The sequence below is a fragment of the Astatotilapia calliptera genome, chromosome 12 (genome assembly GCF_900246225.1).
Source record: "Astatotilapia calliptera chromosome 12, fAstCal1.2, whole genome shotgun sequence".
In the NCBI taxonomy this organism is placed as follows: domain Eukaryota; kingdom Metazoa; phylum Chordata; class Actinopteri; order Cichliformes; family Cichlidae; genus Astatotilapia; species Astatotilapia calliptera.
The window spans coordinates 11,301,936-11,329,268 of record NC_039313.1 but is presented as its reverse complement, the minus strand read 5'-3'; the positions used below and the strand labels follow the sequence as shown (position 1 = coordinate 11,329,268).

The 27,333-nt window shown below is 38.8% G+C and overlaps 1 protein-coding gene across 4 annotated transcripts in view; it reads right to left on the bottom strand.

Moving 5' to 3' along the window:
- rasgrf2b (Ras protein-specific guanine nucleotide-releasing factor 2b) overlaps positions 1-27,333 on the bottom strand; it is a 51,184-nt gene that overhangs the window by 14,631 nt on the left and 9,220 nt on the right. For 3 of the 4 annotated variants that reach the window (XM_026188803.1, XM_026188800.1, XM_026188801.1), the window contains exons 2-15: positions 13,177-13,283; positions 11,695-11,842; positions 8,359-8,448; positions 8,120-8,256; positions 6,744-6,860; positions 6,493-6,572; positions 4,441-4,634; positions 4,213-4,322; positions 4,012-4,130; positions 2,382-2,542; positions 2,188-2,254; positions 1,577-1,713; positions 1,008-1,090; positions 435-683 (exon numbers count right to left, since the gene is read on the bottom strand). In XM_026188803.1, the coding sequence (XP_026044588.1) occupies positions 435-683; positions 1,008-1,090; positions 1,577-1,713; positions 2,188-2,254; positions 2,382-2,542; positions 4,012-4,130; positions 4,213-4,322; positions 4,441-4,634; positions 6,493-6,572; positions 6,744-6,860; positions 8,120-8,256; positions 8,359-8,448; positions 11,695-11,842; positions 13,177-13,268 (1,784 nt within the window). In that variant the 5' untranslated portion in view covers positions 13,269-13,283. Of the gene's footprint in view, positions 1-434; positions 684-1,007; positions 1,091-1,576; positions 1,714-2,187; positions 2,255-2,381; positions 2,543-4,011; positions 4,131-4,212; positions 4,323-4,440; positions 4,635-6,492; positions 6,573-6,743; positions 6,861-8,119; positions 8,257-8,358; positions 8,449-11,694; positions 11,843-13,176; positions 13,284-24,086; positions 24,151-27,333 lie in introns of all 4 variants that reach the window. The other variant, XM_026188802.1, reaches the window with a different exon arrangement.

Below are 27,333 nucleotides of genomic sequence, written 5' to 3'. Positions count from 1 at the left end.
TGCCAAAAACAGTTTGAAGCATCTGTTCAGTTGGTCTCCAAAAACAGGCCAGTTTATAGTTCAGTTAGTATGTGTTTAACCTTGTGGACAGAGGTGAAAGCTGCTTGCTTCTTCCAAAACACTGACCCACATCTGACTACATCATTCACATATTTACAAAAAAACAAGTAAAAGGACGCTCATAAAACCCTCTCAGAACACCCAGGTAATGGCAATATACAAGATTGTGTGTGTTAGTGTTTGCAAAGGGCACAAATACTGGCCGGAATAAATGTGCCCATGTTCATAAAAATTTGATGGAGCTCAAACCAGTAAACAGTATTTCCCTGAGGATTTATGAGGCGCTTCAATCTGCACGGTAGCAATGAGCATGTACAGAATCTGCTTTCAATCTGTGTTTGTGAATGGATATTTGCATGTGTGAATGGTAAGACCTGATAGGTATGGAGGAGAAGGGCTTCTTGTAGATGTCAGCCAGCTTGTCCATGACCACGGTTGCTGTGGTGAAGATCCTGTATGTGTGCAGGAAGGTGTTGAGGAAGTCTATGGAGAGGAAGCGAAGGTCGGTCAGCCTCTCCAGCAGCCGCTCCACGCTGGCATAACGGATCTGGGGGACCTTGCAGGAGTTGAGCGTCTTGCTGAAGCAAATGTCAACATCATCTTTATGGAGACGCACATCGGATCTGATGGATACACACGTACACACACACACAAACTCATAACCAAGCATGGGTGACTGCTGGGTTGCTAAGCTAGGCAAAGGTTGTGAAAGTAACTGAGCAAAAACAGCCAAGGAAGATAAAAAATTAATATAAAACCCACATATTTCAAAGAAAGGACGCAAATAAGGGAATACCGTCAAGCAGATTTCAGCAACAGCATAAATTAAAAGGAAACAAGCATAAAAAAACATATTTTTAACCAGATGTGCCATCACAGCTTATGTTCTGCGACACGTGCGTGGCATGAAGAGATAGCTTTCTCTTCACACACACAAAAATACTTACTTGATCATATAAGGCACTGTGACTTTTGAGTTTTCCTCAAACACACTGGTCATCAAGCCATTACAGCGAATATTATCTATGCACTGCAGAGACGGAGAGACGAGAGTAGCGAGATGAGCAAATGAAAAAAGAAAGAGAATTACATATATAATTATTATCATGTATTTTTTAAGCTACAGCATTTAAAGCAGATAAGTGTTCCAGATCTATTCTAAAATAATCTCGTACTGAACATCTGTTTTCTTCCTTTTTATTAACAGTAAATACAGCACACTCTTTGACACTGTTTCACAAGTCTCGTTGAAGGCACTAAAAAAAGAAAGTTATTAAAACTGTAAGTGTATTTTTTTTTTGTGCCTGACTAGAATTAATGCAGAGTGACATGCTTGTTTGGTGTTACCCTGTTTATGAAGTACTGAGGCACTGAGCTGAACTCGGCCCTGGGGAACTGCACCACAGTCTGTGTTTACTAAGCCATCTCAATGCCCAACGGAGACATGCCCTCGTTATTTGAAGGTCCTTGTTTTTTGTCTTTGTCTGGGTGTATATTTGCATGATTTATGTAGTACCTGGCTAATATCACTAGTCCAGGCAGCTTTCTCCTGTCGTGACGGCGCCAGCAACACCACAGTAAAAGAAGACGAGTCTGACGGCTCTACGACAAGCTTAAAGTCCAGCTGACCAAACACCTGACCACCAGCTTTTGCTGTGATAGATGAAAAACAATGAGCTTTTTAAACTACAACGATCAATAATTCATAATTACTGTAAAAATAAAATGCTTGCACATGCACAGTCATATTTTACACACACATACACACAGCGGGTTAATTAGGGTTAACCTGCTATATTCCCTCTACACCCCTCTGAGGCTTAGGTGTAAAAATGAAGTGTACACATGTATGTGTTTGTCTCAACACTTTTTGTGTGTAGATGTTTCATCAGACTCCCTAATTGCAAAATGGAAAAAGAAAAACAAAAAAACTAATGGATCTGTAATGTTAAAAGAGCTAAACCTGACATTTAAAGGGGTGAGCGTTTGATAATTAAAGGGAAGTCACAGGCACTTATCACCTGACACCTAATTAACCTCAGTGAGTGGTAAGGGAACTAAATGAGCCATGAGCTGTGCATGTATTGATAGGATGGACATAGTACTTGATTGATGCGATATACTTACACTCTTCATCATTAGCGTCTGGTTCCTCAATAAGTGTGCAGTCAATAAGGGACAAAACTCCACCTTGCTGCAATAGTTTAAGAGAAAATATGCACAACTATTTATTGGTAATTTGGATGAAAATGAATGTTGATTTACAAAAGAAATGTCTTTGCTGAGGTATAGATACACTGTAAGGTTAACCCTGTTCTCACCTTGAGAAGGTGAAGTTTTCCCCCAGAGCTGCGTGTGCAAACAAGGAAGTGTTTGGTAAAGAGAAAACACTGCCTTTCCCCTTCCTTCTTCAGAGAGAGGGACCCCAGGCGGACTTTGCTTAGTTTCCCTCGCTCTACCGATGGCAGCTGGATCAGAGACCCTGTGGAGCGGGAGACACGCAGGATGTTACATTTGATGAAACCGGCAGTAAGCTGAGGGATGTGTAGCATTTACAATGCCACAAACACAGACATGAAAAAGTGATGTTAAGTGTCTCAACATGACAGTGAATGAGATTAAAAAAAGGAGTTGATCTTTGAAACAGGCAGGTTTAGAGGCAAAAGTTAGTCCCTGTGGATTAAAAGCAGACAGGAACCATGGATCAGTAAAGTGCACTGTCAAAACTGGCATCAGGACTTCGTTTTGTGATGTGTGATTCAGCTGCAGGAGAAAAATCTCTGTCTTCTCTACAGCTCATTTGTAAGGAAACTTGACATTTGTTTTCCACCTCCTGTACTAGCAGGTATTATGACCCAAAAATGCACACTTTAAGTGGAAAATTGCATCTGCACAAAACTGCATAATTTTGATTAAAAGGATTTAACTGTAACAGAAGCAAGATTACATATTAAGTCACAGTAATAGTTCTTATATCCATAGATGAATGCAGATATGTCACTTCAACAGTATTAAGGTTTCTATTAAACTCTTATTTCTTGCTCTAGAATACTTTGGTATACAGAAGAGTTAATGGACCCCTTAATGACTGTAAAACACCCAGGTCCCGTGGCTGCAAAACAAACCCAAATCATCACCCCCTCACCACAATGGTGATGGTTGGTATGAGGTCTTGGTGCTGATATGCTGTGTTTGGTTTTCTGCAACTACTCTGAGAATTGCACAGTCTGACCTTGGGACGAATTTGCAGGGAGGTCCACTCCTGGGAAGACTGTGGAAATATAAACCTGAATGCTCCAGACCAGCAAATTTGCAAGTTTGGCTGTTATTTACCCTCTTAATTCCCACTGAAGCAGAAAAGGTGTACTACATTTTTCACAGGACTGTACATAGAGTCCTGTGAAACCTTTCTTTTTCTCATGACTGTAGCCTACACAGGTGATATTGACCAATTTATTTGTCTGCGCAGTGGGGAAAACCGTGGTCATGGTCTAAGTGCATCATGTAGGTGAGATGTGACTTAAAGGAATCATACACAGTATAATACTTAGTTAATAATCCATTAAGGCTTCTTTAGCAGTCAAACAGTCTAGACCAGGGGTGGCCAATTATTATCCCAAGGAGCCTTCTTGGCGCAGCCGTCCAACCAGTCACAGTCTGTTCTTGCTTAGCCCCTTGGGAAAATTAATTTCCCACCCTTGGTCCAGACAGTCTCGTTACTTTCTAATGCTCAGAAAAATATGTACCATTCAGTACCACATCTACATTTTAACTGGAAAAGCTGACAGAGAGACAAACCTTGCCACATAGCCAAGGCCATGAGACAATGAAAGATTTCCAACTTCACCGAGTTACTGATAACAAGTTGACAGAAAAGGAATTTCTTACTATCCAGGAAACCTTCAAAGATTTGCTGTCGTTGAGGTTTGCTCTGCACTGATGAAGACTCACCCTGTCTGACGAACGTCTGGCTGGTGTCCAGCAGGATGTCACAACCTTCCACTATCATCCGTTCTATAGCCAGGTTCTTACGGATGTTTTCTGTGTCGCTCACCTCATCGTGCATTACTCTGGCCACACACACAAACACACAAGTTTGTTCAGGATTCAACAACAAGAATTTTAATAGAAGTAGACGACTCTGACACATACCTGGACAATTCCTCTAATTTGGACTTGGCAAATTCAAGACTCTTGCGCTCCACATGCTCGTGAGGGGTGTGAGCCAGTAATTCATGCAAGGTGATGATGTAACGAGGAATCTTGTTGAAGGAAAGAGCACAATAGCACATGGAGACAAGAATTGAGAAAAACACACATGTTGGAGTCATGTTACGGTTTGTTTGTGAATACAAGAGGATGCTGATGGTCGTTATCTACCTGGAACATGGGGTATGTGAGAAAGGTCTCGAGCATCCTCCCCTCACAGGCAGCATTGGACTCGTACTGCTTTAGAAGCTTGTCAAAGTCTCTGTTCTGCTTACAGTTGGCCAAAACCTGCAGGCTGTACTGATGGTTACGCACAAACTCCTGGTAGATGTTTAGCATCGGCAGCAGGATGTCAAATAGGTCAGCTAGAACAAGAACACACACAGTACGTAAGCCACATGAAGGCAAAGTAGTTATTAAATTATCATTTGTAGTGCTAACAGCAGTACAGTAACAGTAGCTGATGTTCACAAGTATCTCCCATCTCCACTGCAGTTGGAGTATTAGCTTGAGGTTTTTCATGATTATTTGTGATTTTGAAAAATTAGCAGAGTTGCTCCTAACTGTGATTTTAAGGATTGTTATTCCTTTATCTGTACTTTGTGTGTACAGGTTTTTAATATATTCTTGTTTTGGTCTCTTAGATTTTTATGGATAGTACTTCATATGCTTGTATTTTTCTCCACTGTTTATGTCTCCTTCTCTTTTGTCTTTGTATTAGTTCTCTCTCTGCTTTTCCTTGTGTATATCTTGTTCTTTTATTTCCTGCCTTTGTCTTCCCTCTTTGTAATTTACTGCTCCCATCTGTGCTTCACTGTTCAATCAACCCTATGTGTATATACAGTCCTGTCTTGCCTTTTGTCAGCTCATCTGTCCTCTGTTTTTATTTACCAACCTAATTTATTTCCAGTCCACATTCAGTGAGTCTCTTGAGTTTTTTTTTTTCCTCCGGTTGAATGATCTTGCCAATGTTACTCTTTTTGTCTGGAATTAAAGTTATTTTATTTTTCCTAATTTAAATCTTTTAGGCACAGATTAGGCACCTGTCCACATGTTTACAGGTAAACATAGTTTGTGTGTGTGTGTGTGTGTGTGTGTGTGTGTGTGTGTGTGTGTGTGTGTGTGTGTGTGTGTGTGTGTGTGTGTTGTGGCCTTTTATCCACACGTAAATGTCATTTTAGGTCACTGACAATTGAACTTTTCAAAACATACTTCCACAGTGAAGAGTTTCAGAAGTACTGTTTCTGGGTTTTCATGCAGACAAGAGGAAAATAAAGTCTTGGAAAGGTCCTTTTTTTTCAGACCGCGTATTGAGTTATCCTTTGAAAGCTTCAAATTGGCCAATATTTCTGCTGAGTTATGTTTATATCACCACCTGTTGCTTCAGCACACTCCTGGCGTCAGTTTTCACAATGTCATGCTGAGGCATATGTTTTTCAAAATTAAATTTGCTCTAATTGTTGATGACTGTACAGAGGATAGAGACATGAATCTTTACAAAGAAATTTATGGGAGAATCTCAAAACGGCAAAGATGTTGGCCGCCCTCAAAATGCCCACCAAATAGTGAAAGAAAAAGAAAGAATAAAGAAAAAGCAAAATCCTGACTTCGGATGAAAATAAACTGCCAAATCAAACAGAAAGAAATGTATTTCTATAGCTGTCTCTGCAGAACCTATGTAGGTTAAACACACATTTTTCAGTTGGAATCGTAAGCATTTGAATAGTATTCATAGAAAACTGAAGAATCATAAATACTGATCGAAAATACTGCAGAATTTGTTGATATAAAACATATTATAGCTCAAAGGACTGCACTGAATCAGTCAGCAGGAAAGGGCGAGATAAGGCCTGTATGTTTAATCAGCAGACCCTGTTCTTTTTGAATTTGTCACAAGTAATTTGCTGCCACATCTTTCAGCAGTCCGTCTCCTAGGTGATGCTTATCTGATGGGGAGGGGTTGTTTTAGGAGGTGAAATGATGGGATGCCTTCTGGGTGGTCATTGTCTGTCAAGACAATAACTGCCCTTGTTGCCTACTGAGATAGGGAAACGTGCGTATGCATGAGTGAACAGAGCAGTAAGACGTCAAGTATGACGTCCGAATGAGACAAACTGGTTGCAGGGAACCACTGAAAGCCTGACCTTGATGTAACTGAATAGTTGCAGAGAGAGTGGGTTTGTGCGATTTTTGTGCTTTATGGGAGGACAAGTAACAGCTTACCCAGCACTAGAGTTGGCCAGTTGGCTATCCTCGCCTTCAGGCCTTGATGAAAAATCTCATGAAGGAACATGATGGTCTCACTGAAGACACGTTGCGAATACAGTGTGAAAACAGAAATGAAAAGAGGTTTCATCTATTTATTTATCTTCAGTCTCTGTCTCTGCTTGTGCACCATGCGTAATTAACACTCCAGAGATTAATTTGCACTCACAGATGGACAAAACATGTTTGTTAATCGCACACATACACACCTGTTGAGGAAGATGCTGCTGACGTCGTCATGGCTGATGGGGGGTTTCTTGGAGCTGGCAGCCATCCTCAAAGGTCTGAGGAAACAGTTGACCAGGATATAGAGCTGGTGGACGTACCTGTTATTCCACACATAGAAAAATTTTCAAACATTCAAATTAACCCATATTTTAATGATAATGTCTCATTAAAATAGTATTAATTGGGTGCCAACTTTGTAGTCAGATGATACAATTTCCTTTTATTTTGTTTTTAGCAGAAAGTTATACTCTGGTATACTTGGTTTTATTAATTCATTTGTTAGATTTGTAATTGTATTTTATATTTTTTTACATTGTATATTAGTATGTAGCACCCCCACCACCCCTGCACAATGACGCAGGCTACTGGTCAAATGTCAGCTGTCAATCAACAGTCAACATGTAGTGAGCACAGACCAGACTATGGAAGAAAAGCACATCAGCAGGTCGGTAGAGCGTAAACTGTTAGCAGCTGTTCCAGTGCTATAGAGTCCTGCTTTTTGCGTAGGACATTGATGCAAATTATGCTAGCACACGTTCCCAAAAGGCCTGAAGCAATGAGCATCGAGTGATAGCACTGTCACACTGGGAACAGAGGAACTGATAAAATCCACTGACATCCACTTTATTGTGGACTGCATTCATAATTTTCCCAACTTATGTAGTTAAGTCTGTTTAATGCTCCCTGGCAGCACCTGCCAAGCAGACAAGAAACGGATGCTAGAAGGATACAGATACATGAACAGCCAATCGCTGTCACTTATAACCACTAAATTTGAAAGCTGGAAAGAATCCCTCAAGAAAGGTGGGGCATTTTTACGCAGTTTTATTTACATTAAAATGTGTGCTTGAACTAATATTTAATATTGTGCTGTAGATGGCATGTAGAAAAGAAAATGATAGGACCGTGTAGTTTATGCACTCGCTGCTTAAGAAGCAAATAAACAGTCTTTGGATGAACAGGTCAGCTGGTTCATTTGTTTTTTAGGACGTGTGATCAACATAATCTGTCCATGACTTTGGCTAACATTACGAATCCAGAGAAAATCTGGGTTATTTTCCTTTGTCAATCAGGGTGTGTAAATATGACTGTGATTCACTTTAGATTTGTTAAATCTAAAAAAACCAACATTAAAACAATATATAAAGTACTCTATATTTATCAGTAGAGTATATATTGTATATATGATATATATACCCTACAGCACAGTGCTTACAGTAGAAAAGATCATGACAGTCATTGTTTCCTGAGCTATAGTCGACACAACAAGTGAGATAACATCATGTGCTCTAAGGCTTGACAACAGTGACAACTTTTGTGCAGCGTGTGTGACTCGAGGCGTAATGCATTTGCATACTCGGTCTCTGCCTCCACCATATTGAAGACGATCTGGTTCCTCTTCCTCATGCTTTCAGCGTGAGGAGAGCAGATGTAGTCCTGAACAATGATCTTCCACTTCCTCCGACAGAGCCATCCCCGCATGAAACTCTGAACCTACAGATATAAAGACGTAGTAGTACAACAGATACAAATGAAAAAGCTTAGACAAGTTGGGTTATTTTTGTTTTTGTGACTGTACTATATTTATTCATTCACCTTTTTGATCTTTTTGATATCCGGGTCGTCGTTTTCATGGAAGACATGGTAAGGCCGCATGCGCTCCTTAGTTTTGTTCAGAGCTATAATCTATTGGAGAAATTCAGACACAAATATGAGCACAATGTAGATGGTTTGACAAAAAAGATTTAAATTGTTAGGTAAGAAAAATATCCATAAGACTTAATATAAACTTTCCGCTTTTTCTAGAAGGACGTTATATTCCTGTAGGAATCACCATTGATCTTTTGTGTGTGCGATAATCATTGTTGGTGTGTTTTCACCAGATAAGCATTAGACTTCCTCATCTTTGACAATCTGCTGCCTTCATTCAGAAAGAGAAAATGAGAGAAGATGGAGGCTCTCAGCTGGTGATGGTAAACAAATTAAGGATTACATCATGCGCCTAATCACCTGAAGTGCATCGTAGGGCACAGAAAGTTCAATCTTCTCCTATTCTAAACGAATCGATATAAAGCATACTAGTCACTTTTTTTTGTCTGATTTTACAGCTGTGAAATACTCAATGCAGACAACAGAGACAGATAAGCCTGTGACATTTACTCGCTGCAGGCAAGAAAAGACAACCACAAAGTTAATGCCATCTTCATTAGCTCTGAAAATGAGGAAAGGGAATGAGCTGGACAGATGCCAGATCTCTTAGTGGAAAAACAGAAAGTCAAATTTCACTACAATACAGAGGACCAGTTTTAAATACCAGAGATGACCAACTTCAAACATAGCCAGTAAAGGATTCTTCCTGCCAACACTACCATCTGTGCAGAAATAAACCCAGCAGAGGTTAGGACGAGCTGTAATACTGGTTTAGCCTCAACTATTTGTTCATACCTTTAGGCTTCTGACAGGCGTCTGACAGTATAAGTTTATTATATAGTGAGTAAAGGATGAAAGATGAAACCCAAAACATTTTCAGCCACAGCGCTTCATCTTCATTTTCTTATTCACTAGCGTGATCATGCAAATGGCAGCAGAGAGGAGCATGTCTGCCAACTGTTGACAGTTACAGTGGCTAGTTGGTTTAATTATTCATAAACACGGAGCAACACACACACACACAAACAAACAAACAAACACGGGTAAGCTTTAATGAGATGGATCACCAACTGCACACTGGCTTTCTCTTTTTCCACGAGCAGTCCCATTGCACTGGCAGATGTTTCTTAACATAAAATTACTTTCTTTCACGTTTTCATTATCAGCCAGACTCCGTGTATCCTGCCAATGACAAATAACACCAGTTCTTTTAGGGAGAAGTATCTGCCACACTTGTTGCTTCGAGGGAGCATTTCAAATAAAATCATCATTAGGTGCTAATTCGCTAAACAGAGTGCTGCTCCTGTCCCAAAGACAGAAATACCATATGCAAGTCAAATGTTTCTGCAAGCGGCTATTGACGCAAATGAGCAGAGCGCTGTCAAGTGACAATGACAGCAGAGCTTTGATTTGTGGAAATGTTTGCAGCCGGCCCAAATAAGCAAATAACATCGCCTGGGGACAACTGCTGCACAGACAAGAATTCAATTTGAGTCGAGCAGCTGCACAATCAGAATAACTTTACAGTTCCTTCTGGTAATTCCTGTGCCACATAGAAGAACATAGCATTGGGAGAACAGCGCTCCACACATAGCATTCATTTCTTCTTTGATAGAAGAATCATGATAATTTAAATTGTTTAAAAAGGAAAACAATGCAATTACTTTATCTTTATTTTTACAGGCTGATATTTTCTGAATAAAATAACTATAGATTTTGTATCACCTGATACACTACCAGTGAATAATTCTAATGAAATCACGCATAGCTTAATTCAAGAAGGCCACAGATAACAATTTAGCCACAATGTCAGCTAAACGTTTAGCTCTTGCCCTTTTATGCCATTTAAACTGCTTTAGTATGCCTACTGTTCCCATGCATCTGCAAGTGGCTTTGCAACCCGCCTTTACCCCAGCTACTTCTTTTATGCTTTTTAACTCTTTCCCTCTTGTTTCCTTTTCTGAACTGAGTGTTTTCTGTCATATTTCAGGACTGCTTCTAGAACAAAATGACTGAGTGTGCATCAGAAGTTAGTAACTCCCCATTCCTGTGCAGCTTACTAGGGCTACCCTTGGAAAAATCAGGAATCTGATCCCATCCGAGGGATTTAAAAAAATGTTTTATCTAATCTAATCTATGTGCTGTCTAATCTGTGCTGGGGTCTTGCTGCACCTCACTTTGTTGGAGTTTTCTAGCTCCTGTAATTCTTTCTTATTAACAATGTTGCAGAGGTCACTTTTGTTTTGTATGTGAGCATGGGCATGTGATTTATCGCATGTGGGGTTGGCAGCTGTTTGCAATAAAACTGATGGACTGTCTTTATTGAACAGTGGGCTTTTCTTCCTACGCTCAGAGGTAACTGAAAACCATTCCCACTCACACCTTTCCTGAGGAAAGACACACATAGTGAATACCAGCATGGTCTATGTACGCCCTACATATCTTTCTTTATTGAGTGACTTGAATTGTGATTTAGGCTGGGAGGGTAATCGCAGAATTAAAGTTTCTTAACATTTTCTTAAAATCAACTTGGTGGAAGGCTACAATCTGTCAAGAGCAAAATACAATTTAAAGACATAGTGAAAAAGTTAATACAGTTTCCAAGACATAAGACATAAGACTCCTGTACAACTTCAAAAACTGTATGACTCATCCTGAAGGGCATCCAGATTCATCAACTCAAATATAATTTGTGGTGACTACCTAACTCTGCCTATCATATAAAACTGCACTGGCTGTTTTGCTCAGTTGCTGCATAAAGGTATTTGTTTGCTTAAAAATCTTAAAAATCCTTGCTTACAGTTCTTTTGAAAAAGCATGCATGATTTTAAATATTAGAGTCCTTAAGACTTCTGTCTCAAGAAGTCCTAAGAATTTGACAATGCTATAATAGTAAGCTGATTTTAATAATATAGTTCCTAGAGTTCCTTTCAAAGTAACCTGTGTAACAGAACACCAGCCTCCCAGAGCTAGCCTGTCAGAAGTACAGAGTACTGTGTGCTTTTTACTATGAAGACAGCTAGTCCAGAACCCAAGGGGTTATTTTAATAAAGAGGGCAGTTAAATGCAGAGAATCAGATGCTATCTTCTGAATTCTTTGAGATGTACTTGCTGAACTGTATCCTAGAGAAAGAATTTTACAATCTAAAAAAGAAAAAAACATTTCCAACAAAATTCCACAAACAATACAAATTATCTGTGATATGAATAAAATGTTAACAATTCCACCTTTTAAGGTCTATGTGCATTTGTGTCGTGCGTTTTCACACATGCATAATGTACCTCTGCTTTAAGCCTCTCAATTTCAGTGTCCTGATCTTCTAGCTGAGTGCGCAGCTGATTGGCAGCCACCTTCTCAGTCTCCACGATCTGTACAAGGTGGATGTATTTCTGCATCAGCACCTCTCGTTCGATGATAATGTCAGAGTAACTGAAAAGTTCACAGAGGATAAAATGTCAATATAAACAGCTAAATAATGTGCTGAAAACAGAATGTATACAAAAATAAAAAATGAATAAGTAGTCGCATGCATAAAACACAGCAGCTCTCACTGCTTGCTGCTGTAGTTTATATAGTGGGGGAAATGAGTATTTGAAAGAAAAGAATTGAACAGTCTCTCATTTTTATGGTAGTTTCATTTTAATGGAGAAACAGAATATCAACCAAAAATCCTAAGAAAAAAAACACATTACATAAAATGTATAAATGGATTTGCATTAAGTGAAATAAGTACTTGATACTCAAACAAAACATGACTTGTTTCATGTTTCTTGGCTACTGTATGGCAACTCAAGTAGCTCAAGAAACTCAAATGTCAGCTCCCCGCACAGACTTTCTACAGGACTGAGGACTTGGAGGCAGGCTAAGCCACTCCATGACCTTCATGTACATGTACATGTTACCTCAGTGATATGTTTTGGTGCTGTAGTGTTCTTGCTGAGGTAAGAGGGTTCTCCTTCAGCCCTTAGAAAAAAACAGCCTCAAAGCCTGAAAATGTTTGTTTGATTGTGGGGATGGTGTTGTTTGGTTCATTAATTATTTCACTCAGTGACATGCAAATCAATTTACAACTTTTATGCCTTTTTTTCTGGATTTGTGGTTGATATTCTCTCTCTTTCCATTAAAATGGAACTAACATAAAAATAGAGACTGTTCATTTCTTTGCAAGTCAGCAAACTTGCAAATTCAGCAGGAGATCAAATAATTATTTATCCCATTGATTATTGCTTCAAAGAATAACAAAAATCGATTTATGACTGAAATATATGCTACTGTGTAACCAAAAATGTGTTTTCATTACAAGAGGACCCTGATGTTGAAAAAATCTATAGTAGATAGTATCTAACTTCCCTTTAAAACTGAAGCTCATAATTGTACTCATACATAGGGCACTAGTGCAATTATAAAGCACCAACCACAAAATAGAGGCAATCCCAAGATGCTTTAAAGCTATTAAATATTCTGTAACTTATAATTCACCAAAATGTCAGAATATTGCAAGTTTTGCAGGTCTTATTAATGAGCCCTTTACAAATCCTGTATATTGACCAAAATGGTAAATATATTGTCAGTTACGTATAGTTATGTGTTTCTCAGACTGAATGTTTGAACATTTTAGTGTCTTTTTGACTTGGGCTGTTTACTATATAAAGCTGATACATAAAGGATGACTTTTGTACAATACTGACAAGAGCTGAAAGTGATTTAAAAAATGGCAATATATTTTTAGAAGTACTCTTTATATAGTAATGTACTGTGCATACCTGGCCTGCTGGATGGCCTCCACCCATTCATCGCACTCACACTCTTCCTCTGTCCGTAGCTCCAGTGGTTTCTGTCCATCATGACCAAACATGATGAGGAAGTAGTGCTGACAGAGAGATGAAGAAGGAAAAAAAGATTTTTACATTATTGTGTCACCCTGAAACTGGACAGAAGTCTTTTTGTTGTACCTTTGCTAATAATACCAATGCTGCAACTTTAAAATATTTCTTTGTATTTCCTTTCTATCTTTTAATTGCACAGATTATTCCCACGTAGAGTTCGGCACACCTTACACTAAGCAGCAATATCTATCCCATAGGGTGGAGAAAAAGGGACACAGTACGGGGGAGGATGGGTGGCTCAGCACGCTTAGCACACAGTTCTCATCTGTTGCTCCCTTCTCCACCAGCCTTTTGCCAATTAGCTCGCTCGTTGCCTCCCTCTTTCCCTTCTCTCGTTTTCTGTCTGCCTCTCTTATTACTCTGATGAATTTCGCTATGTAACTGCCTTCAAAACACTTCCCCACACTTACACACAGACACATGTCAATACATGCAAGTGCAGAGGCACACACCTACAGTAGAGCACACACACTAGGCATTATGTGAAGTGATAGAGGCTTTTATTCAAATGGTCATGTCCTGGGGCACTGGGTTACCAGAAGAGCTGCTATTCTTAGTCAAGGAAAACAGGGACGACCGAGCTCTGCATTGGCTTTCTCTCTCCTCCTCTTCTCTTCTCTTTATCCCACCACCTCTTTCCTCCTCCCTCTCTCTCTTTGCACTTCACCTATCATCCCACTCCACCTCCTCTGCCCCGCTCAACCAGCATCCTCACTTTTCTTGTTTTCTAATCCCACTCCTCCTCCTCCACATCCCTTCGTACTTTCATCTCTTTGTGTCTCTCAGTAAGGACTCGGTGAACCAGATAGAGTCCAGAGGAGAGACGTTTGCCCTGCGGGAGGATGGTTGGGCTTTGGCCCCTGCAGTGGGGATGAGCTGGGGACTGAGGACAGGATATGTGAACACACACACACACTCATAGACCCTCCTCCATTTCTATCCCCCTATCTCAGCTTTTTATGTATCTGTCATTTCGATTCACTGCCTGGCTGTATTTTATTATATCAACAATAATCTGTGCTCTAACAGCCTTTGACAGGGAGAAGGATGGGAGGAGAGAGGAAGAGAGAGACAGGAGAGGGAGGTGTTACATAACATTTCTTAACTGAGTACATATTTCTAAATTGTGTCACAACCCAACAAGATAACATTTCCATGGCAACAAAATATCTGCCGCTGCTGCCTTGTTTTGCACTTCCATTTTCTCCTTACGAGTGCTGCCTCTATTCATTTAAGGCTTTTATTTATCCATCATGCAATTTCAGGCATAAAAGGAAATAGTCTTCAACAGGAAGTGAAACATTGAGCTTAAATCTCTAGATGGATAACCTTTTGCACATCTAACGTAATAGCTGTTATGTATTTGACCAACTGTACTATACGAGTCAGATGACAATTAATCTATATTTGCATACATGCAAATATTTCCACATCATGTTGATTCAAGATCCTTTGATCACACAGATGTCTGTGTTGTTATTTTCACATAGAACAAACCAATGTGCTTTTGACATGCTTGCTTAAATAATCACAGCTTTTAATTAAAGTGAAAGCAGGAACACAACAGTCTAAAATAAAAGTAAGAGTCTTGCATTAAAAGAAAGGCTATGACATATATGTACTATGGCTAGTACATATCCTGGATCTGCTGTTGTTGAATTGTGCTATACAAATAAATTTGCCTTGCCTTGCCTTGCCTAAAAATGTTAATTCAATAATTGTATTTTCAGCATATAGTAGTTAAATATAAAAGTCTACATATAAGTAACAATCTACTAGTAAACAAACTTAAAGTTGTGTAGTACTCTATTGACTTTTGGACCAGTCGTAGCACCACAGACCTACTGTTTTCCCATTTTTCTTGTTTTGTTCATGAAACATGAATGCGGATGCACAAACGTGATTGGATGGAGAGCGGCACAGTGCGCTTGTAATATGCAAGTTACAGCACAATTTAAAATATTAAAAAGAATAAGGTTTGTGGATGTTTATGTGGAAGGAAGCGCAAAGTTTCTTAGGCTTCAGGCCTTTATAGAGTGATTAGGTGAGAAAAACTGAAGGTAAACATAACTTCTATTGTTTTTTAAAAAAAAAAAACCTGTCAGGGCACCTTTAAGCAAAGTATAAATTTTCATGCTCAGTGCAGTTTATATTACATATTATCCTTTTCCCCTTTCAGGCATGTAACTTATTACGCAATACAAACATTGCACTTCTTTGCACTAAATTTCTCTTTGAATGTAATTAACTACCTTTTGATTTATACCTGCTACTTAACAGATCCTAAAGATGGTATGTATGCTTGATATATATTTTTGTATCCTGCCTTAACATTTATATTCTACCATTCTGCCAAGTTTTTTCTGCAACTGTGGCCCAATTGTCACCAGGCAATCATTAAAGTTTAATGTTACCACATCCTTTACAGAAGATTCTGCATCATGCTGGACCCCTAAAGCGTTCCAGTGAATTGCTCTGTAACATTGTACTGTGTCCTCATTAGTTGGAGGAATTTGCACATCTCATGAATGGTACTCTGACTGTCTCTGAGCTATGACCACAGAGCTTCCCAACTTTACAGTACAGATCTGGACTCCTGGCTCAGTCTCCCTTCAAATCGGCTCAAGCGTACCCTTCATCCCTGAGGGCCTTCGTTGTACTGTAAGAAATTTCATTTAGACAAATAAAGACAGCGAGGAAACAAAAGAGAAAAAAGACACTGAGCTTTTTTTGTGCTCTTTCACTCTTTATTTCACTTGCAACCAATTTAACAGTCCCCTGATACACTCTTTAAATCCTGATGTGAGAAACAGCAGAAATCGGGCCGTGACAGCATGACATAAAGTCTATTTTACTTTCACCAAGCAAAGCTTAAGAACAATGTAAGGCAAAAATGTTATTGTGCAAAACCATTTTTCACTTCAATCTTTAAAACTACCTGCTGTGAAAACAGAGGTGAGGAGCTCTTCGAACAAAAAAAATGACTTTCACAGTCCAGCACAGCCTAAATGTTGGGGAATGAATGCCTGCCACACACATGTACGAGTTAATAATAGTGCAGATGATGAAAAGCTTTTTCTCATTATTAAAGATTTATGAAAGCTTAAAATGAAATTTGTGTTAATAGATTTATTAGCCAAAAATGGCTGGCGGACCCAGAAATACTCATCTTTTTTAATAAATATTTAAAAGCAGAGATGGCAGAATCACTGTGATTGGGGACTAAAACAGCCAATAATGATGCAACACTACCGTCTGCTTTGGGATCTGCACTGATGAGAGCAAAAATTGCATTTTGCAGCACTACAAATGGGCCTTAGTTTTTCACTTCATTCTAAATATCAGAATTTCAAAGCTATTTTCTGCATCAGTGTTCTGTGCTTCAAAGAGCCATTAAACCCCAAACTATTAGAAGTTTTAGCTTCACTGGAGTTAAATTAGTATGACCCCAGCGCAGAAACTCCACAGTCACACATGCTGTAGTATATAACTTGTAGGGTAGTTTGGAATTCATGTCTCAAACACGAAGCCCAAAAGACATTGAATTTTATCATGAAAGAAAGGCAATTTTGCCAGCCTTGCTATCAAAAACCCAATATAATTTCATGACTAGGGTATGAGCCAGTTGTGTTTATGCACAAAAGCACACAACAGGTGTTTGTGACGGTTTCAGCTGCTAGAATAGTGAAGCTGTAAGTAGGTCTGCTTGCTGTTTTTCTAGTTTAGCTGTATACATAACCATTAGCACATTACTTGTTCATTGGTATATGCACAGCACAAGTGCAACTTGAGTCAAACCTTATTAGGTGGAAAAGTCACCAAAGTTTTTAAGCAGTTAAAAAATAGAATTGAAATTATGACTATCACTTTAAACCTCTATAAAAACGGAGCTGAATCTCAGACGCTGAATCTCAGACGCTGAATCTCAGACGCTGCATCTCAGATGCTGCATCTCAGACGCTGCATCTCAGACACTCCGTTAGCTGTTAGCATTTATCATAGAAAAAGACTGAACACATTTTATATTTTTGGAATTTCCTTTAGACAGACAAGACCTAGGTAGAGGCACTTGTCTATAATGCACACCACCACTTTTGGAGCAAACCAAACACATTATATCAGCATAAACAGCTAATAGCAACTGTCAGTTGGTGTCTATTATCTATCTGTCCAAAAGCTAAAGTTTGGCTGAAACTGCATCATGCAACAGGACAATGATCCCAGGCACACCAGCACAACTACAGCAGAAAGAAACAGAAAAAAAAGGTGTTTCAATTGTGCGGTCAAAATTCAGACCTCATCCAAAGCAAACTGTAGTGTGCTTAGTTTGTTTTTTTTGTTTTTTCATTTTGTTTTTTTGTTTTTTTACAGGACTTGGTGGAGTCCTCCCATGACCAAACTTAAAAATTTAAAAATCAACACTTCATTACATTATGTTGGATGAACCTAATCCAGTAGCTTAACAGAAAAGGTACAGAACATCCAATTCCTAAAAGGATTTAATATGGTTTGTAAATGGTTAACTGTGATGAGTAAGCAGCTGAAAAATGTTTATAAATATCAACACTACTGCTTTCACTTCTTAATCACAAATCTAATGCAAATGTGGCAGCGCAGCTAGCACACAGGTGCACAATTCACAAAAATAATGGCCTCACACAGTGTGTGGAGTTGTGTGTCATAGGACTATCAAAAGCAAACCACTATGCTAAACTTAATTTGGACTTTAGGTGTATGGAAACAAATAATAAAAAAAGAAACCAGTGCCACCATTGAGTCAAAAATGCTACAAGCGCAGATGCAACAGAACAAGCATTCAACCAAAAAAGGAAAATGTAGCTGAGTCTGTGACATGAGAGAAATAAAGAGAAGGGATTGACACGTAGATAATGAGAGAGAACAGTTTTTAAGGAAAACGCTAACAAAGGTTGGCTGAAAAGTGCTACTTAGCTGATACATCTGAAAATACAAGCAGGTGTTTGTCTGTCATTCTATAGACACACTGATTGCATGGCAGAAAGACAAAATTATTAACAAGCAATTTCAGCACAGAGTATAATCTGTCTCCGTTGAGTCTTACTGCATGGTAATTACCATCACAGGGGGGAAAAGAACGCAGACCAGAGTTGTGTATGCAAGACTCTTGTAATCTATAATCGTTTTTTCTAGTATGCTTTTGAGGGTGTATATGTACAATCTTGAAAGATCAAAAGAAAAGAAAACTAAAGGACAAAAAAGCACATGCTGTGATTCTGTGAAACAGACATAATCTCATGCCACGTGTTGTTGGCAGGTCTCGTGGTGGAAACAATCCCTCAAACACAACAGCAAGAAATGATTGGCTGTGTGTGAATTAAAAGGTTATGTTGAAAACCTTTTAATAATTTCAACAACACATAACAAAGGTAATTAAGGGTAAGTAATATTTCATTGCTGGTATCGTCTATGAAAATATCATTGATCACATGATCAGCATTCATTCATACTTTTCATGAGCCTGAATATATTTTGCTATTACAAGATTCAAATCAGCTACTTAAACAATAAAAAATAATTTGTGAGAAGTAGTTTTGGAAGGATAAAAAAAGGTTATTTTTTCCCCACTAATCTTCTGGATCAGACTCATATCACTTCTTTATATTCCTCTCATTTCTCTCCTGTTATGCTACCACGGGGCATTAATATTTTCTGCTCATAAAATGCTCCAAGGACAAGAGAGAGAAAAAAAACTACTATTGTCATGGAAACCTTCTACACTCAATAATTCAGATTTGCTTTACCTTATAACTGTAAAGTTGTTTACATGCACAGCTATCCCTCTAAAAATGAAAACTTTTTAATACATTTCTATTGTTATTCATCAGTAGATCCAAAGTACATATTTTGCTTGGGATCATTAAGCTATTGGCATAGACAATTTTTAGAGAAGTAGATTAGTGAACTTCAGAAAGCTGCTTGGATGGGTGGGAGTTTGTTTTAATCTAACACTAACCCTGTGCATTCATTGGAGGGAGTGCGTGTGAATGTTTAGAAAAAGTACTTAGGTGTAGATAAAAATGCTTGTAAAACTGTGTGAACGTGTTAATGGGTTTTGTGGTAAGAAAGCACTTTAAGTGCTCAATTAGAACAGAAAAGCACTATATAAATATTCATCTATTTACATGTAAGTCTGTATTTTGTCATTTTGGGCAGCCCTAACTTATTAGTTTCCCCTAAGATCCTAGCTTCCTTATGTCATCTTTCTAACGCCTGAGAAGAAGATGTTTCTCTTCAACCTTCAAACTTAAGCTTTCAGTTCTGTCTCTGTTTCTTTCACAATCAAAGTAAACAGTATGTCTCTCAACATGACAAAGAAAATGCTAGTTTTGACGTGCTTCATTCACTTCAGTGGAAATGGCTTTCTTTCGATATTTTTGTAAGCCCCACTCTGTAATTTCAAAAAGCTTTAATGAACTTTTTTTTAAATACACTTCCTGGAGACTTGTCATTGCAACGTGACACAAAACATTAATCTGACAGCAGCAGCGGCAGCAGCGGTACTTTATGTAACCACCGAATTCAGCTAATGATGTAGGCTACCAGCTAATGTGACAATCACTGAATCAACATCCCACATCCCACTGTTTTTTTATTGCCCTCCATGCTGTTCACTTCCTTCAAAGAAGTTTGTATAATAAAGTGTGGGGCAGTCTTTTCCTCTCTCACATACACAAATAAAATATCCAGACTGTTCTCACACATATCTACCCACTGTATATATACTAATACAATAATAACTGTTGCCCCAGAAAACTCTGATTGGGGATTACCTGTCTATCTGAGATTTCTTTTAAAAGGGATTAATCAAATTGCTCCCCTCCTCCGCAGTTTATTTTCACTCCCATCCTCCTACTCTACTAGTTAAATACACACAAATTAAACATGCAAAAGCAAATCCCTCATATGAAGGCATCAACAGGCTTTTGGCCTCATCTTACACATTTGTTGCGTTATAGTGACTGTGTGACTTTATTGCCTTAATGCAGGAGATACTGAATTGGAGATTCCTCTGTAATTCCCAGAGAGCAACATCAGAGGCTTCCAAGCAGACAGTGGATCAGTTTTACTTTTTTCTTGAGAAAATTAACAGGATCTTGTAAAATCCAGTCCTCATAAGTAAAGACAACATATATGAAGGCACCAGGCGGTTGTATTCCTTCATGCTAAAGTTTGTCAGAGACACATCTCCTATATCTATACCTGTAGCTAGAAGGATCACGTATAATAGATGGCAGCAGCTCCAGATATAACACCACTTGTGAATACAGAGGTTCAATTCCAAGAGCGTCAACAACCTATGGAGTAACCACAAACATTCTAAGCCCATCTGAGGAGAATGATGATCAGCCCAACATTGACTGAGAAATACAATTTATATTATTCTCACACGTACCCTGCCAAAAATGTAGCAGCATGGTGCCTGACAAATTTTATAAACAGGATTAGCCCTGTAAAATTAAAGGTACTCGGTATAGTGTAAGAAACAGCAGAGTGTTAATATTTTTACTCCCCTGTTTCCTTTAATGATCTAATTTAGGAGAAAAACATTACATTTTAATGCAATATTTACCAGGTAAGTGAAACTATGCTGTTCGTAAGATGGTTTACTACAGTTAGAACTCAAACTAAGTTTGAAAAAACAACAAAAATTGGCTGACACAATGTTATATGAAAATAAAATTTTGACATAATGGCTCGCACAGCTGCTGCAGATTTGTCGCCTGCACATCCATGATCTAAATCTGAATCATTTGAGTCATGTTCAAGACACTAGTTTGGAATAGTCTGATGTTTGTGGCATGGCACAGAAGATGGGCACACTGTTGTCATAAGGGGACCGACATTGGGAGAAACAATATTCAGGTTGACAGCTGTGTTTAAAAGGTGATCAATTGCTACCAAGTGGCACAAAGTACGCCAAAAAATATCCTCCTGACCAACAACAGCCTGAAACTCTAGTATATCCTTTCTTTGCGTTTACACCAAATTCTGAGACTACCATCTATATGTTAGAGCAGAAATTAAGACTCGTCAGACCAGTTATTGTTTTTCCAAGCTTCTATTGTCTAATTTTGGAGAGCCTATGTGTGAATTGTACCCAGCGTAGCTTTCTGCTGCCATATCTCATCTGCTTCAAGGTTCCATGTGTTGTGCTTTCAGAGATTCTCTACGGCGATTGTAACAAGCGGTTACCTGTTACCTGCCATTCGGCTCAAAGCAGTCTGGCCATTCTCCTCTGACCCGTAACATCAACAAACAATTTTTCCCCAAGAACTGCCATTCATTGGATATTTTCTCCTTTTTCCTGTAATGCCTACAGATGGTTGTAGATCTGTAGTTTTTGACATACTCAGACATTTTCCACAGAAGTAAGAGTACTAGCTAAAAGCAGATACTGTTCACAGTTATTATAGTATAAGTGTTTTATTGTACATAAGGTCTGCTCCCATTGTTACCAAGACTTCAAACACAACAGACAGATTTTAAGCTAGATGCCAGCTTTAAATTCTGAAACTAATGAGGTTCATAATGGCTCTAACACTTGGCAAAAAATTTAACAGCAAAATGAAAATCAGCCCGCAGAGAAAAGCAAATCAGACTCAGGGTGTACGGGACGAATCGGTTCCAATTAATGCGCGCAATAGTGAAAACACAAGACCCAGAGAGGGGGACTTAGAGCTAGAGGAGCTTTCTAATGAGAACTAATTACACACACATGCATGAACATGAGGAAGTCAGCACTGACACTTCAACTCTAGTGTGTCGCCCCACCTTTTCACTTTTGTAAAAGGAAACCCATCTGTGAATATACTGTAGCTACACATACACACTGTATTAAACTCAAACAGTACTCAATTAAATGATTGCACCATTCCCATGCATCCCATCCATTCTTATAAAATATTCAATCCCAATGTAGTCCAATTAGTCTGTCTCCTTCAAAGCTAACAAACTACGCTGCAAACACAAATTGTACAAATATTCATGTTTAGAAGTCTCGTTCTCTCTGCAAAGGGAAACAATTTATTGTAACATTTCTTAAAATGTTGTGGTTTTAGAAAACATGTGAGGTTAGAAAACACAGTGCAACAAGCCACAATATTATATGATTCCTGATCAAAAAGTGAGAATTATTAGAGAATTATTTACTCCTTCACAGGCAAAAGATATTAACAGCAAGCTATTGTACAATTTTATGAAATTTTAAAAACCTTTTCATTTAAGTCAGTTTTGATTCTCTCTCAACGCTATGCCATTTCATGGGATCTTCCCTGTGATCGACTTATAGATATTTAAAAGAAGGTGTAAATGTAGCAAGCAGTAAACATGATTTCCCAGTTTTTGTACAGTTAAACACGAGAATGTCAACGTTTACGAATGTTCTTCACGTACTTTAGGCCCTTTAAACCAACTGAGTATTGGTAATACCACAGCGTATCTGAGTGCTGATCATGTCAATTCATTTATGCGCACAGTGTACTCATATTCTGATGGCTGCCTCCAGCAGGATAACACACCATGCCAAAAATCTCAGATGATTTCAAACTGGTTTCCTGAACATGGCACAAATGTTCTCCACAGTCACCAGATCTCAATCCACTGAGTCAGTCACATCACAATCTCAACCAGTGTTTCTCAAACCTCGATCAAGCCACACATTAGGTTTACTCAGTGTTATGTAAGGTAATGTTGTAAATTACAGGCACTTACTGTCGCATCTGGCAAATCTAGCCAATAGCGCCTAACTGCAGGGAAATTGTAGTTTGAGTGTAGTATGACTTGGGATTGTGGGAGGAAGCTGGAGTAGAAAGAAACAGAGAGAATCCACGCAAACATGGGGAGAACACGCAAACTCTGCACAGAGGGTGAAGCCAGATCGTGGACTCAAACTCAGGACCGTCTTGCTGTGCTAACCTCCACGCTGCCACCGCTGCCCTATCTAATACCATTTTTAGTCAACTCAAGGATGAACAAACATGTGGGACCACATGATAAATAAAAACAAACTGCCACAAATGTTCTGTTATAAACTTTTATTCAGCATAATCTTTTTTAAACATTGCCGCTGACTGTCTCACTTTCCCACTATGGCAAGTTTTGTTGAAGAAACTTCTCAAAGCTTCTAACAACTTTCGGTCCCTGCACCTGATCACCATTCCTGTTCTCTATATTTTTTTTATTAGACCCTGGTGCAAACACAAAGGTTATAGCTTATTTGGTTTTACAATGGCCTTTACAGAACCAAACACAATGAGCTGCTCAGCAACGTTTGACATATGGGTGACAAGCTGAAGAGAGACTCCACCAGTGACTAATGGTCATCTGGTTCTGGTTCATGGCCTCTAATGAATTGTGCTTCACTTTAAAATCAATAAACAACTGGCCGCTTGATGAAGGGGGGAGGGAGAGTTTGACAATTATACACAGCTGATTGTACCAGTCTTTTACACACATGCATGCATATTCACATAAGCAAAGCGGGTTCACAGTCGCTGTGGAAACCATTCAGACTGGTGTAAATGCTCTCCAAATTATTTGAAGGGTTTGTGTCTATCGGAGTACAACAGGGAGAAAAGAAGGGAGAGAGCTGTGTGTTCTTTGTGTGGTTCTATTGTGGCTCACTGTGGGGGTGTCATACTGCAGGTTGCTGGCAGATTCACTCCACTGCACAGACTAACAGTGAGGAGAAAGAGCAACTAATGGCAATATGGAAGGCTTTTCTCTGTCTTTCTGAACTAAACACTTACATAAGGGATAAAACTCGGGATCAAACTGAACATGGAAATCCTCCTTTACTGAAGTGTTGATCATCTGAAACACAAAAGCCCACACACGGCCTCATGAGCCAGACAAAATGTCAGAGTTATGTGGTTCCTCCTGTGTGCATAGCTATGTAGTTAAACAGTCACACACTAGCAGCAGTCGAGGTTTCAGCTGAGGGCAGATTGAAAATAACCCTAATTAAACATCACAGCTGTAGTATGAAAGTGAGACAGACAGGGAGAGAGTGAGACAGTCAGTGGGAATGTTTAAAAAGAAAAAAAGGTTTAAATACAACATAATACTTGCCAAGCTTTCTAACATCAAAAGAGACAGGTTTTATGCCTACATCAATGCCAATATTAGCGGCTGGAACAACATGTAATTTTGCTCTTACAAAAGCAAGACTTATTCTCATTTAATCATCAATAGTAACAACATATTAACATGCAGAAAGACTCAAAGCGGCAGTGCTGGATCTACTCTCTATCCTTCTATTCCTACACATCTGGAATTAATTTTCTTCACACTGTATATTCAAATCAACTGTATTAGTAGGTGGAGATGGATATCGTTGAGTGATTATTATTGGTTGGCTTTTTTTGACCTCTCCTTACCTCTTACGTGATTAAATTTGCATTCACTCACTGTCTATTTAATACTTCCTCACAGAGTAAAAAGTCAGCACTCTCCAGTGTATCCCTCCCCCTCCATTTTTACGGCTATGACGCTGGCACACAGTCCCCGAGGTTTGCTAAAAACCGCAATCAGGAGCAGGAATTATTCTGCTTCCCTTTTCTTCCATAAAGCCAATGTAAGTCTGTCTTTTTTGTTATAACTTTTTCACCATAAGACTGACTCACTGATTGATATTGCCCTAAGATTAATCTGTGTATGACAAAAAACAGGCTTTTTTTTTTAATTAATTAATTTTTATCAATGAAATGCATTTTCAAATGTTAAGTCAAATGTTTCCTAGCAACAAGATGTGCTAACTCTCGGAGCAACAATGCTGAGGCAACTTCCAAGAGCTCTGTCACAACACTTTCCCCCTAAAATATTTCCCTGCTGTAAATGTATTAAACCTTAACCCTTTTCAGGCTCGAAGGATTCAGCAGTGAGTCCTGTATTGTATATTAAAGTTGCATAGAAATAATTGACTTTAACTTGCAGAGGTTTATTTGAAATTGTAGTTCCAGTCACAGGAGGGCTGTTGCTCTGTCATTTAGCTGCATTTTGAAACAGATCCAGATCATCTGGTATTTGCAGCTGCATTCCAAGCATAAAGTCTGAAATGTAGATTTTCATTTTACCGCTTTTGCAGCCAAAATATGGACCCAACATGTATATATTTTCCAATTAATCCTCATCTGTCCATCTTTTTAACCAATTCACAGAAGGTGGAGTGGGCTGTAGTCTATCCCATCTTTCATAAGGCAAGAGGTGGGGTACGCCCACCACATAGTCATAGGGCTACAATTTATCAGTTCAGCTGAATTTAGGTCACTTGTGTTCCTGCTGCTTGTAATGACTTGATTATTATTATTATTATTCTTAAAACATTAATATACACACACATATATATACACACACATATATATACACACACATATATATATATATATATATACACACACATATATATATATATATATATATATATATATATATATATATATATATATATGTGTGTGTATATATATACACACACATATATATATGTATGTATATATATACACACATATATATATATATGTGTGTATATATATACACGATATTCGTATCGATATTGAACCGTTCGATAAAGTGCTTTCGGTTCGGTACGCATATGTATCGAACAATACAACATTTGTAATTTAGTTTATCAACTTTCCTTCTGACGATGCTGTCTGTGTTGAGCGCTCAGTGAATCTGCGTTCGACTACTCCGCCTAGGCTGCACTGTCGAGCGCAGATCCACTGAGCGCTCAACACAGACAGCATCGTCAGAAGGAAGAGCGCAGGGCAAGCTAGCAAGACAGAAGTTAAGCTCCCCTTGCAACATGGACCTCCCCCACCCTCATTCAGATCTGGCGTTTAGAATTATTTTGGTTTTCATGTGACGTATGACCCTGAAGGTAAGCGAGTCATGGACTAAAGTAAAACAGTATGTTGGATGTGCCACGCAATGCTCAATTACATGGGTGGGAACTAGTGTGTTAGCGCAGTTAGCTCGTTAACGTGTTGGCCGTCTAGCCCCATGCACGGGGCGATCGGTGGTAGCTCGTTAACGGAGATTTGCCGTGTTGTGGCGTTAAGGTCATTTCAACGAGATTAACCTGAAAGCACTAGTGGGAACACAACGAATATGACTGCACATTTACGCCGACATCATCCTAGTGCAAAGACAAAAACAACAAGCATGCTACTAACTTTAGCCGAGTCATTTAGACAGCTGTTAGCACATGATTCTCCTTATGCTGCTGAGAATATAGCCCAGAAGAAGCGGATAGTATAGCTTTTACTTTGGAAAGAGACATTTCTCTGTAATAAACTCTTTTCCAAAGATGAGTGATTCCTCAATCAGATACAGGGCTCGCAATATCGCTAGCCCGACGTCCTGGGGCTAGCGATTTTTTCAGTCGGGCTATTGTAGGAAGGAAAAATATATGTCAATGCTTTTGCATTCTTTCAGAAATGTAGCTGGGTAATTATGTCATTGGCATCGGTGAGCCACTGTCAATATGTGACATATTGAAATCGCGTTTGAATTTGCGCTTGTTTTTTTGCTTTCACTTTGCAATCATGCGAACTGTGTATAGAGAGCGACAGCACTGATCTGTGAGTGATGATAATTTGTGCACCAATTCCTCTGACATCGTCTTATTAATCGTTAGCTTACTATGCAAACATGACAAGTGAAATCTCCCGCAGCAAGCTTAAACATGTGAGAGGTTGATCGCGCAGAGAATCGCTGACCGTTATGTGTGTGTGTGTGTAAAAGCAGCAGGATTTATATTTTAGTTCTGCTGAGCCAAATAAGACAGGTCAGGGTGAAGAAGTGACAGCCAAAGAAAAGCTTACCACAAAACGGAGAAGTTATGACAAATCAGACTATAAGGCAAAAAGAAAGTGCAGCTTTATGGTTTCATGGACAAAATAATTTCTGTGGCTGCAATATTACGAGCTAAATAACCAGGGCTGCACCAGTAGGCTAACAGTTGTGCAGGGATTAAATACACTTTTGGTCAAATGA